Source organism: Artemia franciscana, unplaced genomic scaffold (genome assembly GCF_032884065.1).
Source record: "Artemia franciscana unplaced genomic scaffold, ASM3288406v1 PGA_scaffold_46, whole genome shotgun sequence".
In the NCBI taxonomy this organism is placed as follows: Eukaryota; Metazoa; Arthropoda; class Branchiopoda; order Anostraca; family Artemiidae; genus Artemia; species Artemia franciscana.
This window is the reverse complement of record NW_027062687.1, coordinates 310,870-331,693: the sequence shown is the minus strand read 5'-3', so window position 1 is coordinate 331,693 and position 20,824 is coordinate 310,870. Positions and strand designations below refer to the sequence as shown.

General features: G+C 34.4%; 1 protein-coding gene across 2 annotated transcripts; it reads right to left on the bottom strand.

The window, feature by feature from the left end:
- Positions 1 to 1,231: 1,231 nt before the first annotated feature.
- LOC136041851 (uncharacterized) lies at positions 1,232 to 20,569 on the bottom strand. Of its 2 annotated transcripts, none has more exons than XR_010621115.1 (3): positions 15,752 to 17,184; positions 11,227 to 11,587; positions 1,232 to 3,785 (listed from the first exon to the last, which is right to left on the bottom strand). XR_010621115.1 is itself a non-coding variant. In XM_065726627.1 (3 exons), the coding sequence occupies exons 1-3, from the start codon at positions 19,079 to 19,081 to the stop codon at positions 3,773 to 3,775; spliced, it is 426 nt and encodes a 141-aa protein (XP_065582699.1). In that variant the 5' UTR covers positions 19,082 to 20,569; the 3' UTR covers positions 1,232 to 3,772. The 2 variants fall into 2 exon arrangements, 1 of the variants encoding a protein (XP_065582699.1); XM_065726627.1 differs by lacking the exon at positions 15,752 to 17,184 and adding an exon at positions 19,030 to 20,569.
- Between the last annotated feature and the right edge of the window lie 255 nt (positions 20,570 to 20,824).

Here is a 20,824-nt window from a genome sequence, read left to right as displayed (position 1 = left end):
TCATTAGTAGAAAAATATACGTAATTTACGAATTAACTTACGTAACGAACTTCTATATTCAAAAGGTAACAAATAAACACCCATCCGTGATCTTTCTTCTGGCAAAATATACAAAATTTCTAATTTCTGCAAATACGAGCTTAAAACTTTTACGGTAGGGTTTTCTGATGCGCTAAATTTAATAGTATGATTTTCATTAAGATTCTATAACTTTAAGGGGTATTCTCTCCTTTTTTGAAAATAAGGCAAATTTTTATCTGGCTTGTAACTTTTGATGTATCGATTGGTATCAAATTCCGTTTTTATAGAGTCTCAGCTACTATTGAGCCGGCTCGCTCAATAGTACCACAAACTGTTGGGGCAAAAGACACAAGATACATCTAATATGTAAAATGGGCGTATCTATATTTATATCAGGAAGGGCTGAGGGAATTAACCGCAAATTTTTTCGGACTACTACAGGGGGAACTTAAACAAAATCAAAAGACATTATTTGCATCCAGATTGCGTAATTATAATGTCTTCCGTATCTTAACAAAAGTTTGAGGGGGGTGTTGAGCTCAAAGACAAAATGATCATCCTTTTTGTAAAGACGAAGAATCTGCAATATTTCAGCAATGATTAAGACTATTCAGTTGAAAAATTTTAGGAAATACTGTTCAGAATGATGAACTACGTCAAAATAGACCATCTATATCCAGTTTGTAAAAACGTCTTGTCTTCAATATTTTTAAATATTCTTCAAAAGAATGTTGGGGGATGTTTAAAGTAATCAAAAGATACTATGCAGATTTCAACTATCAAAAGGGTTTATCCTCAATATGTTGAAGGTTTGAATGTTTATGGTATGCTCAACATCGGCAAGAAGTAAATCAAAAGAGACTAATTGCATCTGGGTTGTCAAAACGACATTTGTAAAATATTTAAAGATTGGTATTTTAAAACTAAACCAGAATTTTCAGGAAATGATAAGAATGATGTTGAAAACAATCAGAAGATTTCATCTGCACTGATTTATTAAGAATGACATCTTTTCCACACCACTAAGTAAACATTCAATCAGAGTTAAAAATTAAATGGTTTAAAGAGTCAGAAAAAAATAACGCTAAGTTATGGCTCTAATATATATTGAATCTTTTATTCCATTTTATCCATGTGTAATCTTTTGGACATTATCCTAGGATGACTCCTGAATACATTATCTATGATTACTGTTTAATAAAAATTAATGTTCAAGAATCGGGCAAAAGATTTATTTACAGTTTAATAAAACTCAAGCACATTTATTGAATACAATGAAACATGACGCTCAGAACACCTTAAGTAAGCTAAGAATTTAAAAAAATTAGCTGCTGATATATTAATTCTTAAGCCAAAGTCTTCACAACTTAAGAAACTGAAAAAAAAATTGGTGATAAATACAAGAAAGGAATTATTTTTGTTTATACTTTCAGAATAAATAGTTTTTGACCGAAAAGTAAAGATTTCAACAGGGTCTTATTGCAATTCAAACTTAAAACAATCAAAAATTAATTTCAAAGAAAAATTGAAAACCAAAATAAACAAAAATTAATATAAGTAATAACATTTGACATCAAACTGAAGGATTCGATATAGTGGAAAAACTTAATCCAATATAATGGAGACAGGACACGGTGAGGTGATATTTACTTTATTTGACCTCAGTAAATCATCATAAATTGAATTCAATCCAAATATACCTGTATCTCTGTTTATGGAATTATTCTTGATTAGATTTTTTTATTTCGATTGTTTCTCTGAAAGTTTGCTTTAAACCTTAGTTTAAATTATTCAAGAATAATTCCATAAACAGAGATAATTGTGAATTTGGAATGAATTCAATTTATGATAATTTACTGAAGTCAGATAAAGTATATATCACCTCACCTAAGAGCTATGACATCTCTCCACGTAATATGTCAGATAAATCTAATGAACCAGAACCAAAGAGGTCAAAGAGATTTGCTTCCGCTGTTGCATTGAAAAAAAATAAAGAGCAATAAACTATATGTAATTAGTTTATTAGGTATAAATTTTGTTTGTTTTTATTGATGTCTTTTAGTTTTACTGCTGATAATGAATACCTTATATGTGTTCGAAATGTCCAGTTAAAATTTTTTATATCTATTCACTGTCAATTAAAAGGTTTCATCCCTATTTCGAACTGTTTTACTTTCGTCATGGAAAGGTAGTGTGGTCTTCTAAGTTATCTACGTCTAGAATTAGAACGTTAAACAATTAAAAAGAATAATTTTAAATTGAGTATGGAATCTTTAAATTTTTGATGAAAAAATATATACATATTATTTTTAAAATTCAGTGAATTTTCAATAGTTCTGCCCAATAATCTTTGGGTAGCTTCCATATCTTGTTAGTAATGACGGTGGGAGCAGTAAGGATTTTAAAAGTGGAATGGTCAAGGCTCATGTTTTTCTCACAGTAAAAATTTTTTTTTGGAAGAATAGGAAGATGAGTCTGCAAACCAAGATTCACTTTTCGGAAGCTACGGTTATGACAGTGGTCAAACATAGCTCCAATGCATGGGCGTTCCAAAAAGCATATGAAAATTGCTAAATATATCCCAGAGAAATTGCCAACGGATTGTTCTGGGTACCCAGCTGCCTGACCGTAATTCAAACAGTAGGATATACGAACAATCCGGTTCAATCCCTATTTCTAGGATTACAAGGAGAGAAAGGTTGAGATGGCAATGGCACGTTTTGCGGATGGGGATGACAGATTGCCGAAGATTCATTTTTCGGCCAACCATCTAGAGATAAACAAAAAGCAGGTCGTTCTCGTCCAGGGTGGGATGATGTCATAAGGAAAGATTTAAAAGAAATGTGAACTTCCTTCGAGGGTGCAAAGAAAGGGGCTTTTAATATGTTCGGATGGAGGAGGAGCTTGCGTAGCTGTTGTGCTATCTTTTGGCTTAGTGCTGCAGTGAGTTGTTAGTCGTAGTAATATTAATATTATAGTGATTTTAGATTTTAAATCCGTTCACAAATTTGAAAAATTAAAGAACAGTATCAAAAATAAATATAGTTTTCGAAAAAAAACGTCACAATAGACTTAAAAAGGTTTTTATTCTTAAAGGGGTTGATATAGAAAAAAGAAAGGATGTATAGATTTCAAAGGTTTGCCCCATTATGTATTTTATTACATTTAATTTCCTTTTTTACATTTATCTAATATAGCTTGACCCCCACAGTCTGAAGGGAAAGGGCTTCAAAGTATCAAATGCATCCATTGCTTACGCATAATGATTGTTATTGGGAAGCAAGTGTACTTTTTTGAGTGGGGGACAAATTTTCTGCTGGGGTTTTTCCACAGGAGAATTAGCAATGGGGAGGGAATTTTTCGGAGATTGAACTTGTCAGGGGAAATTATACACTGGAGGAATTTGTCAGAATTCCTATTCAAACATATTTTTATATGTTTTGCTTTCTCTTTTCTATAACAATATTACGTGTGGAGTTGTTAAGGGTAATAGAACCGGGTGAATTTTCACCGGGATTTAATTGTCCAGAGGATATTTCCGCGGGGAAGGCGATTTCTCCGTGGAGATGGGGCCAGATTTCCTAGCATTATTTAAAAAACAATCAGAAATAAAATAACAAGTTTTTTCAACTAAAAGTAAGGATCAACAATAAAACTTAAAACGAACAGATATTAATTCGTTTGTGAAGGTGCTTGTTCCCTCTTAGACACCTCGTTATGTACGTTAAAGATTGAATTGTGTCCCAATTTCCTAAGAACGACTCCTGAAACAAAAAGGTCGTTTAGTTTGAACAATAAGAAGTTCATTTAAATGTACAAAAAGCTTTAGCGTAAAGACCGACGTGCTGAGGAGGGGGCATTCACTTCTTATTTGTTATAATTTATGTTCATTTTAAGTTTTGATACTACTCCTTACTTTCAGTCAATTTTTTTTTTATTTAATTAGATTCTTACCGATGGTTATTATTTAAAAATTATTATTATACTATTAGATGATTATTTGACACTAGTCCTAGTAATTAGTTCATTTTCCAACACTGTGATATTTGTAATACCTTCTCTTGAACGATAAACAGGGAGAATTCCAGGATTGCCTCTGTCGGCAATCTATAGAATGTTGTAACCGATCTCAGGGCGAAATTTTTTCAGATATTTTTGGCGTGGAATACCCTGCTCAAGGCAGACCTGACCGTGTTGGGCTGCACTTCGGCGAATTGATCACAAGGGCTTTGCTATATCAGGAATGAGCTCGGATATTTTCTCTAGTGGAGGGTTATACATGTAAATGTAGAAAACCAACATAGACGTCATGGGGGTTTCAATGGGGGTGGGGTTTCAATTTGAGTGAAGTGATGTAGCATTTTGATGCACCACCGTGAAAAGGACATACATATTCCACGACAAGTCTGAGGCACGAAATCAATAGTGGCAGAATAGACTAATCAGGGAGATAATTCTTGGATCTTACGATACCTCCTAACTTATTTGAAAAAGAGAATCTAATTTTACTGAGATGCTAAGTCCATAATAGATTCAAAGAGAAATGAACTCCAAGTAGGTACAGTATATCAACTCGCATTATTGCCTCTCCCTTAAAGGCAAAATAAGGATGACCCTTCATATAACGTGCCTTAGAAACTAGGAGATCTTTCATTTTCGATGCGTTACAACTTACAAGCCATGCTTCTGCCCATGCCTCAATTCTCTCCACGTTAGCCAAAATCTCAGTGTAATAAATAATAATAATAATTTATTTATAACCCACAAAGTACATTAAACTGTGGAGTAAACACACAAAAAAACATAATAACATAAATAACATAGCAGCATGACGACATACAACATAAATAAATTACCTCCAATCAAAAAATGGCCAAAGAGGGTCAAAAACACCGACCATTTGCCGAGTTTTAAAACATATATCTTTAGATAAATGTTTCAGTCGCGAGGGCGCATCAACGATGTCAAATTTAGAGACGACTGTATGATTCCGATACCACCGAGGCAGACGCAGCAAATACTTGCAATACTTAAAATATCCTGAGCGTATTTTCTTTGTATCCTTCTTGCGAAAGAGGAAAGCAAAACCAGAAAGATAAAAACAGCAGGGGCACAAAAACTAGAATAAAGACGGCATAGTCCATTTCGGTTATACCGACCACGATTTGGTGAAATATTCGCGTATCCAACCCGCATACTTTTCAGCACGCTGGATGTAATACCGGAGCAAGTAGACGAAAGTGACGTGGAAAAAGAAAGACCCAACCATTTAATACTTGCTGAACATGGTATAGTTGAACAACCCAAGCAAAGAGGTGATGCTGGTGGAGGACTCCCAAAACACAAAAACTCACATTTGGAGGCATTAACTGAAAGGCCTACTGTGGATAGTGCGGCTGAAAGCCGTTAGAAGTTGGTAATTAGACTATTTTTTGTCCGGCTAAGAAGCAGAACATCATCAGCATATGCAACGTGACTAATGCCTAAATTATCATTGTAAAAAATTGACGGTTGAAGACGTTGGAGACACGAAGCTAAAACACATTTAAAAATGCTCGGGGATAACACGGCACCTTGCCTAACGCCTTTTTTAACAGGAATATACTCCCCTACCGCACCATTCCACTTCACCCTAACTGAAGAATTAGCATACCAATACTTAAGCACGGAAACAATAGAAAGGTTAACACCCGAGGCTGCTAGAGAAAACAAAGCATTTGAATGAATTACATTATCAAAAGCACTAGATATGTCAACAGTCAAACAATACAGGGGACTTTTTGAGCAACAGCTTGTTTCATTAGCCGACCCACAATATGGTGAGCTTGAAAACAGCCCATACCTTTTCTAAAACCAAGCTGGAAGGGTGTAAAATTGCACTTGGAGTTAATGGCCGGTAGCAATACATATTCAAATAGCTTACTAACAAAACAAGACACAGTGATAGGACGATAATTAGAGCAAGCACAGGGGTCCTTACCCCTCTTGACTATGGGAGATATACAACCGGACAAAAAACTATCTGGCACAATGGACTCTGCCAAACACATCTGAAACAATAATTGCGAATGCTTCAGCAGTTCAGGACAATCATAAGCAAAAAACTTGAAGCAAAGACCATCACTATCGAAAGACTCAGGCTTATTCACTTGCATAAGAGCTCAGAGTATAACACCAGATTCCACCGACAACACTTGAGATTGGTTGATACGAATTGGGAGGATTGAGTTTACAAGCTTTGTAAAATGATTTTGGAGATTAATATAAAACGAAAGCAAAATATTTTTATAATGAGAAACGAAGTCACATAGCCGAAGAGACGAATTAATTGGAGGTGAACACTTAACACTGTTTATAACACGATCCCAGGATTTCTTGTCACAAGGACCATCCCAGGCATTCAGTCTCGCTCTACGCAGGGAATATTTGTACTCTCGTTTGGTTTTCTGTTTTATTTGATGTACTGAATCAGAAGAAGGACGATTACAGGCTATCCACATATGGAGCCAGAACTTAGCTTTTTGTTTAGCTATCTTCACTTTAGGATCAACTTTCCAAAAGGGATTGCGAGTACCCGTTCGCACGCACTCGGAGAGTACAGCTGTTTTAGCAGCAGACTTTAGACAGAACACTATTTGCTGATAATACGAGTTGATATCTATCCGCGTTGAAGTTGTAGATACAGATGTTTGCAATAAGTGGAAAGGCACTTTAATAGATGATAATAACTGGGACAATGTCAATACATAAAGTGGAACATTGGTATTTTCCCAATTTAACTTTGAGAACCACTTGGGAGAGTTACGTTGCACAGAGGTCGCCATGGAGCAAGATAGTTGGCACGTGATTGGTAAATGATCGTCATCGATTTTAGAGTCTTCCACATGAACTATTGATGAAAGTAGAGTTGAATCTGACACAATTACATGATCAAGGTTGGAAGTAAGACCACCACGATTGTGAATATAAGTAAATAGAAGATCTTTATCAGCAAGATGGAATCCTCCAGGTAGTGAATCGAGAAAGATTTCAGATCGGTCGGAATTAGATAATAAGTCAGTGTTCATGTCACCGGCGAGAACCCATTTGGTATTTTGTTTTGAAAGGTCGCTAAGTAGTGTTCGTAGGCGATTACATGCTTGTGAAAAACTAGACAATGACTACACAGTCTTTTTATTACAGGGGAAATAAATGTTTATAAATGCGGTATCACCATATTTTATCGCTAAGATGTTAGCGTCGCTTTGCAATAATATCGGCTGAGTCTTGTGTCTGAAATAGATGGCCAGACCTCCTGATGGTCTTCCACGGGTTTTTTGGGCGGCTCTCAAGAAGGTATAATGGGTCCGAGAACGCTTTAGGCTATCAACATTCACTTTAGAGAGAAGGTGTTCCTGTAGAAACACAATATCATTTTCAAGTAGCTCACTTATCAGTAGATCCTTGTCTTTTGTACCATTAAATTAAGGGAAACAAAGCTAAACGGAGTTTGAGCATTCATTTGTTAGCATTGTTGAGAGCCGATCGGAGAACTTTGCATTTCAGGCTAAAACTTACGTGTTCCATAGTGCAATTTGCACATTTTGGTGAGGCTTGGCAAGGGTTTTCTTTGGAATTCACATGAGGGCCAGAACATCTGGAACACTTGGGATGTGCTGGTGAGCTGGGACAAGCTCCAATCAGGTAATCAGTACTTTGACAGCGAAAGCATCGACGCGGAATGGATTGAAAGGGCTTAGCGCGAAAAATTTCATATCCAATACGGATTCCCGACTCCAGAACTGCATTCAGAGCGGTTTTGTCGACGAACTCGAGGCGAAAAGTACGAGAGTCGCCGATTTGACTAGCACTAATAAGTCCTTCCACTGAGGCCTCCAAATCAGCTCTTGAATAATTATGGGGTATATCCCGGACCACAGCTAAAGGCTTTTTATCAATCACTCTGGCTCCAACGTTAGGGATGGAGCTAGTAACAGCTTCAGCAAGCGAGTCGGCTGAGCGCTTATCGCGTACCATCACAACCCAGCTTTTGCTATGTGGCTTAGATTTTAGACTTATGATTCCGTCGTGACCATCCAACGTTTCGAGCTTCTTCATGCGAAGGATAGGGTCGCTGAGCTCCGGGGGTGGGTTTCTTACAACGACAGCGTAGGATGGTTTTTTCGTATTTTGAGTAGGGGCTACAAGCTTAGACTGTCCCTCTGTAACCTTGGACGCAATATCACGCAGCTGTTCAAGGCAAGAATTCACTTTGGCACTGAGGGTACTGAAGGCATCGACAGGGATCATTGGCACTTCGCTGGGACATTTGATAACAAAGTCCGGAAGCTTTATGTTCTGGGAATCGCACTTTACAAGCGAAGAAATAATGTCCGAAGCACAGTTTAATGCAGCATTGGCTCCTACGCGCTTCGATGGGACTTCATTCGGAAAAAGATTTAAAAAAAGCAATTTACGGCAATCTTCTCACCAAGAGAAGAAGACTCGAAGAAATCGGCCAAAGTACTCTTTTATCATATCGGGCGAAACTCCTTTTGCAATATTTTTCTGTACAAAGCACAGGATAGGATTGTAGAAAAGTTCATTTTCGCACCAATTGCCAATTCCCATTTTCTCTAGATTGAAGGTTCACTTGCGAGAGAAGTAAGGGAAGCGCTGGAGGCTGCCTACCTTGTCCCCGCAATTTAAGGGACAAGCCCGGCGGGTACCACGGCTCTTGCAAACAGCTCTCCCCCACCCTTCTGCTTACTTTTCTCCTCTCACCTTTATCGTAACGCAATCGTCTATAATATCGGAAATTATAATTATTTTTGCAACTGCTTAATCCTGACCTATATCATATATAGTTCATGAAAAAATCGATAAGAGAAATCACTGTTCCCAAGGGAATTTTCACTCAAGTCTGAAAATAATCCGCTTATTTATAATTCTTTGGACACTGAATTAATTATTATGAAAAAATTGGCTATATGTCAGAGAGAGACGATAATTTTGTACCAAATATTAGTGATAAGTTCAATCCAAATATAGGTCCTCACACCTTGAACTCTGAATCAATACTGTGGGATTCACTGGGCTCTTTGTCTTTTGCAATTGATATTCTTGTTGTCATGTCATCAGCAAAGTGGTGAGGTTTCTTGAAAAGGTTATCCCCTATGTATTTAAGAGCACCGAGAAAAGAGTTGGCCTAAAGATACTTCCTTGGGGTACTCCTGATAAGACTAGGTGCTCTTTTGATATGAAGCCGTCGATGACAACTTGCAATAATCGCTGACAAAAAGAGTCAGCAAGCACCTCAAATAGTCAATCATCAATTCCATAAGTTTTAATTTTACAAAGAACTTCCTTGTACTTCCATGCACGATCAAAGGCTTTTGTGAGGTCAAAGAAGAAAAGGTGAATATCACGCCCCGGAGAAAGGAACTTAATCCACTCTTAATACTATGCAATTAGACAGTCCAATGTAAACCATTTTCTGTAGAAACCATATTGCGTTTCTGTCAACAATGGATGTTACTCAAAGTAATGAAAATGAGAAAGAGAAAGAAAGAAGAAAAAAGAGAGAGGGATTGAGAAAGAGGGAAGGATACCAATATATATATATATATATATATATATATATATATATATATATATATATATATATATATATATATATATATATATATCAAACAACAAAGAGAGATAAAACTCAAAAAAAAAACCTCAAACGAGATTGCGGCCAGTAGAGAGATAAGTTTAAAATAACGCGGATATTTTGCCTGTGTCTAAACTAAGCGTTCTCAGCACAAGAAAAAAAGACAAAACACAAAACTCGAAACAAATAAAACCACCACCAATAATAATAAATACAATTGTCGCTACTAATCCACGTAGAAAAAAGAAGCTATTATAGTTACTTCAATTAGAACATCAAAGCAACTGAAGATAAAGTGTGAAAATTAAAACTTAGTTAACTCTTCTGTTGCAAAATAATCCTCTTGTTAGCTAATATTGAAGCAACTCTTCAAATTTGCTGCTGCGGCCCATATAATTTTGAGACATCCATTTGGTTTATTATAGTTCAAAGGTCCAATAACTATGCCTTTGGACTTAGCTTGACCCCCACAGTCTGAGGGGAAAGGTCTTTAAGTTATGAAATTCACCCATTTTTACGCATAATATTTGTTATTTTGAAACATGTGTACATTTTCGGGTGGGGAACGAATTTTCTGCTGGGGTTTTTCCACAGGAGAATTTTCAATGGGAAGGGAATTTTTCGGGGGTGGAACTTGTCAGGAGAAATTATACACTTGGTGAATTTTTCAGAATTCCTATACAAACATCTTTTTATATGTCTTGTTTTCTCTTTTCTGTTTCAATATTACATGTAGAATTGTTAAGGGTAATTGAACTGGGTGAATTTTCACCGGGATTTAATTGTCCAGAGATTGATTTCTCCGTGGAGGTGGGGCAAGATTTCCTAGCATTATTTAAAAATAATCATAAGTAAAATATTAAGTTTTTTCAACTAAAAGTAAGGATCAACAATAAAACTTAAAGCGAACAGATATTAATTCGTATGTGAAGGTGATTTTTCCCTCTTGGACTCTTCAAAGTTTTTTTAAATGTACAAAAAACTTTAGCGTAAAGACCGAATTGTTGAGGATTGGGCATTCAATTCATATACGTTATAATTTCTGTTCGTTTTATGTTTTAATATTACTCCTTACTTTCCGTCAAAATTTCTGTATTCAATTAGATTCAAAAATTGGTTCAGAAACTGTTTTTTTTTTATTAAAGGCTTCTCGGTTTCATCAAAGATGATGGTTTGCCGCTAGTCTTAGTATTTAGTTCATTTTCCATCACTGTGTTATTTGTTATACCATCTCTTGAACGCGACACGGGAAGGGTTCCAGGACTACCTCTGTCGGCTATCTATTGAATGTGGTAACCAGCCTCGGGGCGAAACTTTGGAGGGGTTTTATTTGGAGTGAAGCGACGTAGCATTTTGGTGCATCAGCGAGGAAACGATATGCATATTCCATGACAAGTCTCAGGCACGAAATGAGTAGTGGAAGAATAGACTTATTAGGGAGAAGATTTTTGCATCTTACGATACCTCCTATCCTATTTGAGAAAGAGAATCTAGTTTTACTGAGATTCTAAGTCCATAATAGATTCAAAGAGAAAGGAAATTCAAGTAGGTGCAGCATATCAACTTACGTTATTGCCTCTCCCTTAAAGATAACATCAGGATGAGCCTCCATACAACGTACTTTAGAAACTAGGAGCTCTTTCCTTTTTGATGCATTAAGACTTACAAGCCATGCATCTGCCCATGCCTCAATTCTCTCCACATCAGCATGTTTCTCCGTTTGGGGTTCACTGGGATCCTTGTCTTTTGCAATTGATATTCTTGATGTCATGTCACCAGAAGAGTGGTGAAAATTCCTTACAAGGTTGCTCCCTATGTCTTTATTAACACCAAGAAAACAGTTGGCCCAAAGATTTTTCCTTTGGATACTTTTGATTAGACTGGGTGCTCTTTTAATATTAAGCCATCGATGACAACTTGCAATAATCACTGAAAAAAATAAATTAGCAAGCATCTCAAATAATCAATCATCAATTCCATAGGTCTTGATTCTATCAAATATAAAAAAAACAAGTCTTTTTAACTGAAAGTAAGGAGCGACATTAAAACTTAAAACGAACAAAAATTACTTCGTATATGAAAGAGGCTGCTTCCTCATCAACGCCCCACTCTTTACGCTAAAGTTTGACACTTTCTCTCAATTCTTCCTTTTAAAACAGTAAAAAACTTATATATATATATTTTATATATATATCTTCAATATATATGTCTTCAATATATTTCAATAATGCATTTAATCCGTCTTGTAGTCTTGGTAGATGCATTATCTTCACCTTTGCTGAAAAGCGTAACTGTTCTTCCGACTTGAATTTGCTTAATGATGTAGCACATCGCGCCAACATTTTGTCCCATTCTAGGGCTAGTCGGCAACGACTTGTAATTTCTACAGCAGCATTATGCATTCTAGGTTTCATTTAACCATTTTTAACACCTTCAATATCCAATAGAGTAAAAGCGTCCACAACTAAAGAATAATATCCTTGATTTTAATATACTGAACTCTTCTTCAACACTGAAGCAAAGTCTTGCAATATTGCGTCACCCTCAACTCCAACTACGTAATATGTACCTGCATCTCTTAGAATATATTCTCTATGATATAAAATACACCTTCTGGATGTCATGGAATGATAGGATAAGGCCATACTTAAAAGCAGGGATAGAGGTGCGTTTAAACTTGTTGATAGATCACTACTCCTGAAGCGTCATTTGATACCTATAGCCTTTTTGGACCCACCTGGAATCAAGTATTCCTATACTTAAGAATGGGCTAACAACTCCTTCCTTGACTGTTTCAGGAGGCAATTTGACCCTCACAGGCATAGCTAGGGCACATTCTGACTATTCTGAAGAATTTATCTATCTCAAAGTTTTAATAACTGTTTAGAGGAGGATCTAGAAACAGCAGTTCTAAGGGACTGGGCGCTATTCGATGATTTTCACTGCTGCTCTCAACACGTCCTGAAAGTTTCAACTCAATACCCTCAGTCGTTCCTGAGTTATTGAATATATCCCCTGTTGATACCGTGGACGCGTATAGTGTGTTCTGATTTAGATTAACATGCTAGTCATCCCATATTAAGTCGAAACAAGTTGTATTGAGGGGATACTGAAAAGTAATCAAGGGACAGGCAGCCCCCCTAGCCCCCTTGGCATTGATCATAATATTGAGTGAGCCATTTATTCATAGTATTTAAAAAGTAAAATACCATGCCTCCAAGGATAACTTGAAAGTCGCCTTTCTCCAGCCTTCAGGCCAGGGTTCCAAATTGTGCAATTTGCCCATTGTTTACATTAAGAATTCCTTACAAGAAGAAAGGAGATAATTTATTCTGATTTGCTCCAAAAGCCCGTAGATATGTGGATACTTAATTTTTTTTAAGGTCACAAAATTATTTTTGACATTTTTTTTGTAAATCTACCTACCTTTTGCAGTGGATATACTTCTCATACATTTCACCTAGTTCTACTCCAGCCATAGGATTACCCTTACCCCTGTTCTTCTCTCTCCTCAAGCTTTAATATAATCTTTCTCTTTTTCAAGTTTCATTTAAAGTAATAGTAATAACTGGCCTTTAACCTTCACATACATAAAAAAAAACAAATATATGTGAATGTATTGCGAAGTGTGTGAAACTATGGAGAACTTAGAAAAATCATGGAAGGGCTTACTAAAGAAATTTTATTTTTGATAACGAAGCTAGGAGATTACTTAATACAATTTTTTCATCTAATGCCTTGAAAATTTAATAAACCTTGTTTTTAACAAACTTAAGGGCGACATCGTATGCTGTTTTGCCTCTCCAAAAAACAAACCCCCATTTTTAACCGATTTTGCCCCTATAATATTCGATTTCAATTATTTGTAGGTGAAAAATTAAATGCAGTTTAACTAATCAGGTGTGAGGATTGTTGTAGCCTATTCCATACCAAAAAAGTGGAGAAAGATCCAGAGTTAGTCAAAAAGTCTTAAAAAACATGGATAAAACTTAGATTAGACCAAAAAAGTCAGGAAAGAACTACAACTTTTTTCTTTCTTTTCAAGATATTCATATTTTTAAAGTGGCGTTTTGCCGTTTTTAATAGAAATATTTCCTGTTTACAAGATTTTTCATAAATTTCAGAATTCTTTCCTTCTAATCCTTTGAACTTTCATATTTTTAACACTAAACATTTTGTGTATCAAGAATATCAACTTTTTAATAACTCAAATATGCTAATGTTGATTTTTGACTAAAAAACTCTTCCCAGTTTTAGGTTTATAACAAATTCACTTTTTGTTTCTTCTAGCCCTTAGAATTTTTCATTTTTTATAACTTATATTGCAATTTATAAGACTTATATTTTGTCAAGCTTTCACAAAGGCGATTTCCAACTCAAGAATGTTACAAAACTTCAATTTTTCTTCATTCTAAAGAGCTTAAAGTTTCAAGTATTAATAACTAGGTATTTTTGGCTTAAACCAATTTTAATTTTGTCTCGAGACGATGCTCCCGGGCTGGTGGAGGAAATAAGATAAAATATAAAAGCCTGTCAATAACCGAGCTAATAAGGGAAAGTACAAATTTTCAAATTCTATTAGATTATTTCTTGAAATCTCTATAGTAGAAGTCTCTTAAATTCTGAATTTGATTGCGTAAATTTTGTCAAAAATAACTTTCCCTTTTTTGGCCGTTTTTCAGGTTTTTCAAGGATTTGGGTACATTTTTTAATGCAGGTAGCTTGTGGTGGGTAATTTTACACTAAATAAATTACATATATTAGGAACATATCAAAAAGTCAGTTCTTTTAATATTTATATTGTCTTGTGGAACTTGTGGAAATTTTGTTACCTCCTCCTAACCCAATATCTATACTTATGTAAAGAGTAATGCAGAGTTTGATAATATTGATTATGTGGCTTCTTAGGAACTAATAAACCGACATGTGGCATAGGCTACTCTAAGCTTGGAAGCTCAATATACAGTTTTAAAATATTTTTAAACCGATTGTCTTTCTATAGCATCTCAATATTTAGTAACTTGGTCCCTTTTTGGGAAGAATTGTGTTTGATGCCAGAAATGGCAGAAAATACCACTGTCTCTTGGCTCAATCTGTTTGGCCACTTAAGACTTTGAACCTCCCCAACGGTAAGGAATTTGAAAAACGGAAAGAATTTCTATTTCAGTGTAAATCAGCCGTATCTCAACATTCTAGGACCATTGTTGCAATACGATTCTCCCTAGACACAGAAAAATTGAAAAAGAGGCGTCTATGATCTTTCTCCTGGAAAAAATAACAAAAATACGCATTTCTGTTGACTGGAGATTGAAACCTAGAGTACAAGGGAATGTTGAATTGGAGGGTGTGATTTTAATCAAGATAAAATGTCCTTTTATTGGCTTTTCCCAACCCGTTCAAAAATCAAGAAAAATATTCTTACGCTCCTAGGTTTTGATGAGTAACTTTAAACCTAATGAGCTTTACATATAAGGAATGAGCGTTTAAGTTAAGTTTTTTCATGCCTTAAAATATTTTATAATTTTCTTTTCTTAGATTCCTTATTCTTATCAGCCTGAGTCCATCTTCATTTATATTTTGTGACCACGGGTTGCATAAACTATACTGCTTCACTAATTGTCGAAATTTAAAAAAAAAGAAAGCTTGAACTCTTCTTTTTTCAATTGAATTTCCTACAGTAAATGCAATGATTAAAAATATTGACTGTTAGTTCCAAATTATATAATTATTAAATTTTTGTGTCAATTGTCTGCATATTTACAACTAATCTAAATTTTACCCTCTGGTCACAATACAAAAACTGATGTAAGGTATAAACCTTACATGCTATACAATGTAAATTACAAGGATTTGTATTAAATACAAATATGCATAATTGATATTTCATACTTAGGTTTATATATATATATATATATATATATATATATATATATATATATATATATATATATATATATATATATATATATATATATATAATTCTTTTAATAAACTAAATAGATAAATATGTAACTCGAATACCTCTGATAAAAATTACAACCATCATATAAAGGAAATTCTTTCATTAAGTGCTTGTAACTATGTAATACTTACCTTAAGGCATTTTCTTCATATTTGACAAACTACTAAATTTTCTTTTCGATATTTATATCTGATATGTCAAATATTTGCATAATGACTGACAAAACAATAAGAAAGATCTTGCATTGATAATGACTATTTTAAATATTTGCATAATAAACATTCGTTCCACTCAAAACGAAATTTATTCTTTACTTTGTCCTTCAGCACAGCAAACATTTGAAACTCGTTATCATATATGGGTAATAATTTTTTTGCTAATTATTTCAGCTAGTTGTGGCTATAATGAGTAAGCACGAGAAAATTAATGAAAAATACGTAAAATGATGTTGGTTGTAATATGTCATAAGATAAATCTTGCGTACATAATGAGTTTCTGGGACTAATCTTGACTTGTGCCTAACTCTGTTTAGTGGGAAATTTTTGGTAAAAGATAAGGTGGAGTGTGCTTAAACCCAAAAAAGCCTTTATTTTCCATATAATAAGAGGGTTTTCGAGATACCTTGCTATGCTGCATATAAATTTTAGAGACGTACTTTTTAATGAAACTATAAGCCACATATCTTTTATTCCAAACAGATTATGCCTTAGCCAAGAAATACCTTCCCTAATCCAAGATAGTCCCTAGCATTGGCTCAAGCAATAAACAGAATCATCCTTGTAATATCTGCTAAGCGGACTACTATAAATTTTTTGCAACTTAACCCTTTTCCAATCTTATTAAATCTTGTTCTAAAAGAAAGGCAATTAGCACTAAAGTATATCAACCATTTGCATGCTGACTGTCAAATATGTCTATGATAGCTACAATTATAAAGAATGTTCAATAGACATTTATTCAGTTATTACAGTAAGAAGTTAAAATGAGTTAGAACCTTTGTCTGGATAACAGCTATAAATAACAGAGGCGTTAATAATAATATAGTATAACTTATTACTATTCTTACACGTAATCGCCCCTAACGGTTACACTTTGCTTTAACTATCATAGGCAATGCAATACGGCCGCCGATGTAAAGGGTGATAAGATTAGATAAACTATTTTTTCCAGGCCATTCTGCTTAGAAAGAGTTATCATAGAAACCTTTATATGTTGAAAAAGATATTTAACTATATTGAAAGGTTTAAAACTTTGAAAGGGGCTAGTCTATTAGAAATTATAAGCTTTGGTAGAATTAATAAGAATAATAAGCAATTATAATTAGAATAATAAGCAATAATAATGGCAATGAGAAGCCCTTCTTAGCTGAAACCCCTTTTCAATCCCCCAGAAAATATGATCTGAATTTCGGGTTTGGTTTGTAAGGTATACTAGGTGGGATGGTAAACCAAACAAAACTCACTATTTACATACTAATACTACTGCTAAAGTTTCCTACTGTTTTAAAAATAGAGTTAAGAGAAAAAGTCAAACGTTAGCGTAAAGAGCGAGGCGTTGAGGAGGAAAAGCCCCTTTCATATACGGAGTAATTTCTGTTCGTTTTAAGTTTTAATGTCGCTCCTTACTTTCAGTTAATTTTTTTTTTATTTAATAGAAGAAGGATTCATTTAGTATATATATATATATATATATATATATATATATATATATATATATATATATATATATATATATATATATATATATATATAAATATATATATATATACATATATATATATATATATATATATATATATATATATATATATATATATATATATATATATATATATAAATATATATATATATATATATATATATATATATATATATATATATATATATATATATATATATATATATATATATGTATATATATATATATATATAAGACAAAATTGAGTTTAAAAATTAAATAATTCTGTCTATATTAATGTGAAAGCTCTGATCCCCTCAAAAGGCCTACTGCAGGCTTTATTCCTTATATACGGTGCCTACAGGAGAAATTCCTCCTGGAATATATAACAGGGAAATTCCTGTTAGAAAATTTCTTCCCACTCTAAAAATGCTCCGTCAGGAAATCTTTCCCTCCACACATCATCTTTTAATAACGACGAAGACCACGCGGCTTTTCCATCATAAAAACAATAGAGATGAGGTTCATTTTATTGTACTTTTATTTCATTTATATACACAGTTTGCTGAGGACGGTGCTTTGACAGACCCGGAATACTCCTAAGGTTTATATAAACTTCAATGTCTTAGGTAAATGCCTTGTTGTTGTTTTTATTCATGATCATTCTTTGGTACAAATACACAATTTCAAATATTTGTAGACGATAGCTCGAAACCTATATGATGGTGTTCTACGATTGTTCTGTAGTTACACTTTGATGCCTCAAAGTCTGCATTCTAATGCCAAAACATCCTAACTCTCATTTTGCCATTGAGTAAATACAGAAATAGTTCTAAGGAAGGGATTAGGGAGGGGGGTATAAATTGACATTTAATCCCCCTTGATTTCTGGGAATAATTCAGGTCTACCCTGTTATTATGAAAATACAGAATAGCATTAAGCCCCAAAGTAAGAGCTGTATAGGAGGAGGGCGTCCCTTCCTTAATCCTAGTCTCTCCCTCGTTGTCGCAGGAGCTTCGGAGGATGCTCATTTGACCGAATTGAATTCATTTTTTTTATAAATCGAAAGTGATAGAAGACCAACCAGCCCCTGTCCTAAGTTTGTTTTGATAACTGATGCTTTTGTTGCCAATTATTAGGAAGTTTGTGCGACATTTTGAGCTACCAAAATGTGCTTTATCTCTCGCAACTCAATTTTACGAGGGAGGAATTTGACAGGGAGAGAGCATTATCTGGGGAGAATTTTCTAAGGGGAGAATTTTTATGGGGGTAAATTTTCCCAGAGTCTAGTTTCCATTGGGATTTTTGGGGAGAATTTTCCAGAGGAATATTGCGAGAGAAAGCACCGGCTTCAGTGTTTTAAGCATTCAAGAGTTTACTCCAAGGTTTGGATTCTTGTTTTTATTTATTTAATATATTTTGCAACAGTAGCTTTTACTATTTATATTTTGAAATATCAATTACAATAACAAGCGTTCAGCTGAAAATTGTTCGTTGTTTCTCCTTTTTATTTTTCAGTTTTATTACATTTATTTTTCAGTTGTTTTATTACATTTGAAAAAATATTATACCCTAAATTCAGCCTAAGACCTTATTTTTCCATCGTTAAAAACTCGTCACACTTTTGTTCAGCCCTGCTTTGCAAATCCTTATATTTTTAATCATTCCAGACCAACACACCAAAAAACTTTCGATAAGCAAAATAGGATCTTATATTCCCTCTCTGCATCACCTTTTAAAAAATGTTCACAACCTTCTTGGCCAGGGAGATTAAGAACATTCATCCAAGAAAAATATTGTCCAAAGAAAAAACGAAACTAATTTTTGCCGCATTCGCTTAGTAAACCAGTGAAATTATGTACCCAATGAATCAATTATTATGGCATAACTGATTGAATATAAAGCGGAAAACGTGTTTTATGATAAGAGCAGAATTTTCATGAATCAAAAAGCAACGAGTCTGCTACCCCTGTTTTCTTACAACGCATGTTTGGGTAAAGTAAACTGGCGAATTTAAGTCCCCAATGAATCAATTATTATGGAATCTTTTTTTAAACGGAAACTATGGTAATCCTGGCCCCACCTATCTGGAGCCTCCAAAGTCCCTCCCCCATGTTCCCATAGTTATTTTCTGAAAAACAAAAAAATCATAAGTAGTATAAGTACACTATTTTTTTTTGTATTTTAAGAATATCACAAGTGAATTTCTTCTGCTATTGGCATTTCATTGATCAGAGATGCAACAATGGAATAATTCTTTTATTTTTTCATTTATTTAACTATAGAGCAGGGAGCGAAATTAATACTAAAAACAAACAGAATTTATTCCGTATATGAGAAAGGAAACCACTCTTATTGCCTCTCTGTTCAAACAGTTCATGGTAACGAACTGTAGTAAGGAGCGACCCGGCTCAATAGCGAACGAAACTCTAAGAAACTAATAATTACATCAAAAGAATTGCATTTTAATGCTGATTTTAAATATATAAGTTTCATCAAGTTTAGTCCTACCCATCAAAAGTTACGAGCCTGAGAAAATTTGCCTTATTTTAGAAAATAAGAGTAAACACCCCTTAAAAGTCATAGAATATTAACGAAAATCACACCATCAGATTCGGCGTAACAAAGAACCCTACTGTAGAAGTTTCAAGCTCCTATCAACATGAATGTGGAAATTTGTGTTTTTTTTTTCCAGGAGACAGATCATGAATACTTGCTTTTTTTTTCCCTCAGGGCGATCGTATCGACCCAGTGATCCTAGAAGGTCACGAGAGGGCTCATTCTAACAAAAAATAGAAGTTCTAGTGTGCTTTTTAAGTGACCAAAAAATTGGAAGGCACCTAGGCTCCCTCCCCCACATATTTTCCCCCAAGGTCACTGGATCAAAATTTTTAGATAGCCATTCTGTTCAGCTTAGTCAAAAACCTAGTAACTATGTCTTTGGGGACGACTTAATACTCCAAAGTCCCCAGGGGGGGGCTGCAAGTTGCAAACTTTGACCATTGTTTACATATTTTATCGGTTATTATGAAGTGTGCAGACCTTTTCAGGGGGACTCTTTCACGTTGGGTGGGTTGGGGGAGGGGGTTACTTGGGAGGATCTTTCCATGGAGGAATTTTTCATGAAGGAAGAGAATATCCATGAAGGAGGCGAAGGATAGTCTGGTATTATTTAAAAAAATGAGAAATTAAACAATTTTTTTCAACTGGAAGTAATGAGCACCATTAAAACTTAAAACGAACATAAGACGTAACATAAAACGTATATAAGGGGGTTCGTCTCCCCCACAATACCTTGCTCTTTACGCTAAAGTATTTGTAGCAATATTAACTATTTATTCTACGGCCTTTTTGATTCAGGGGTCATTCTTAAAGATTTGGAACAAAATTCAAGCTTTAGTTTAAAGAGCGAGGTATTGACGAGGGGTTGAACCCAATATAATTACACTAATATAGAAGTTAGTAGCGTAAGTTAATTCGTAAGGTACGTATGTTTATTACAACTAATACGTTTGTAAAAAAAAATT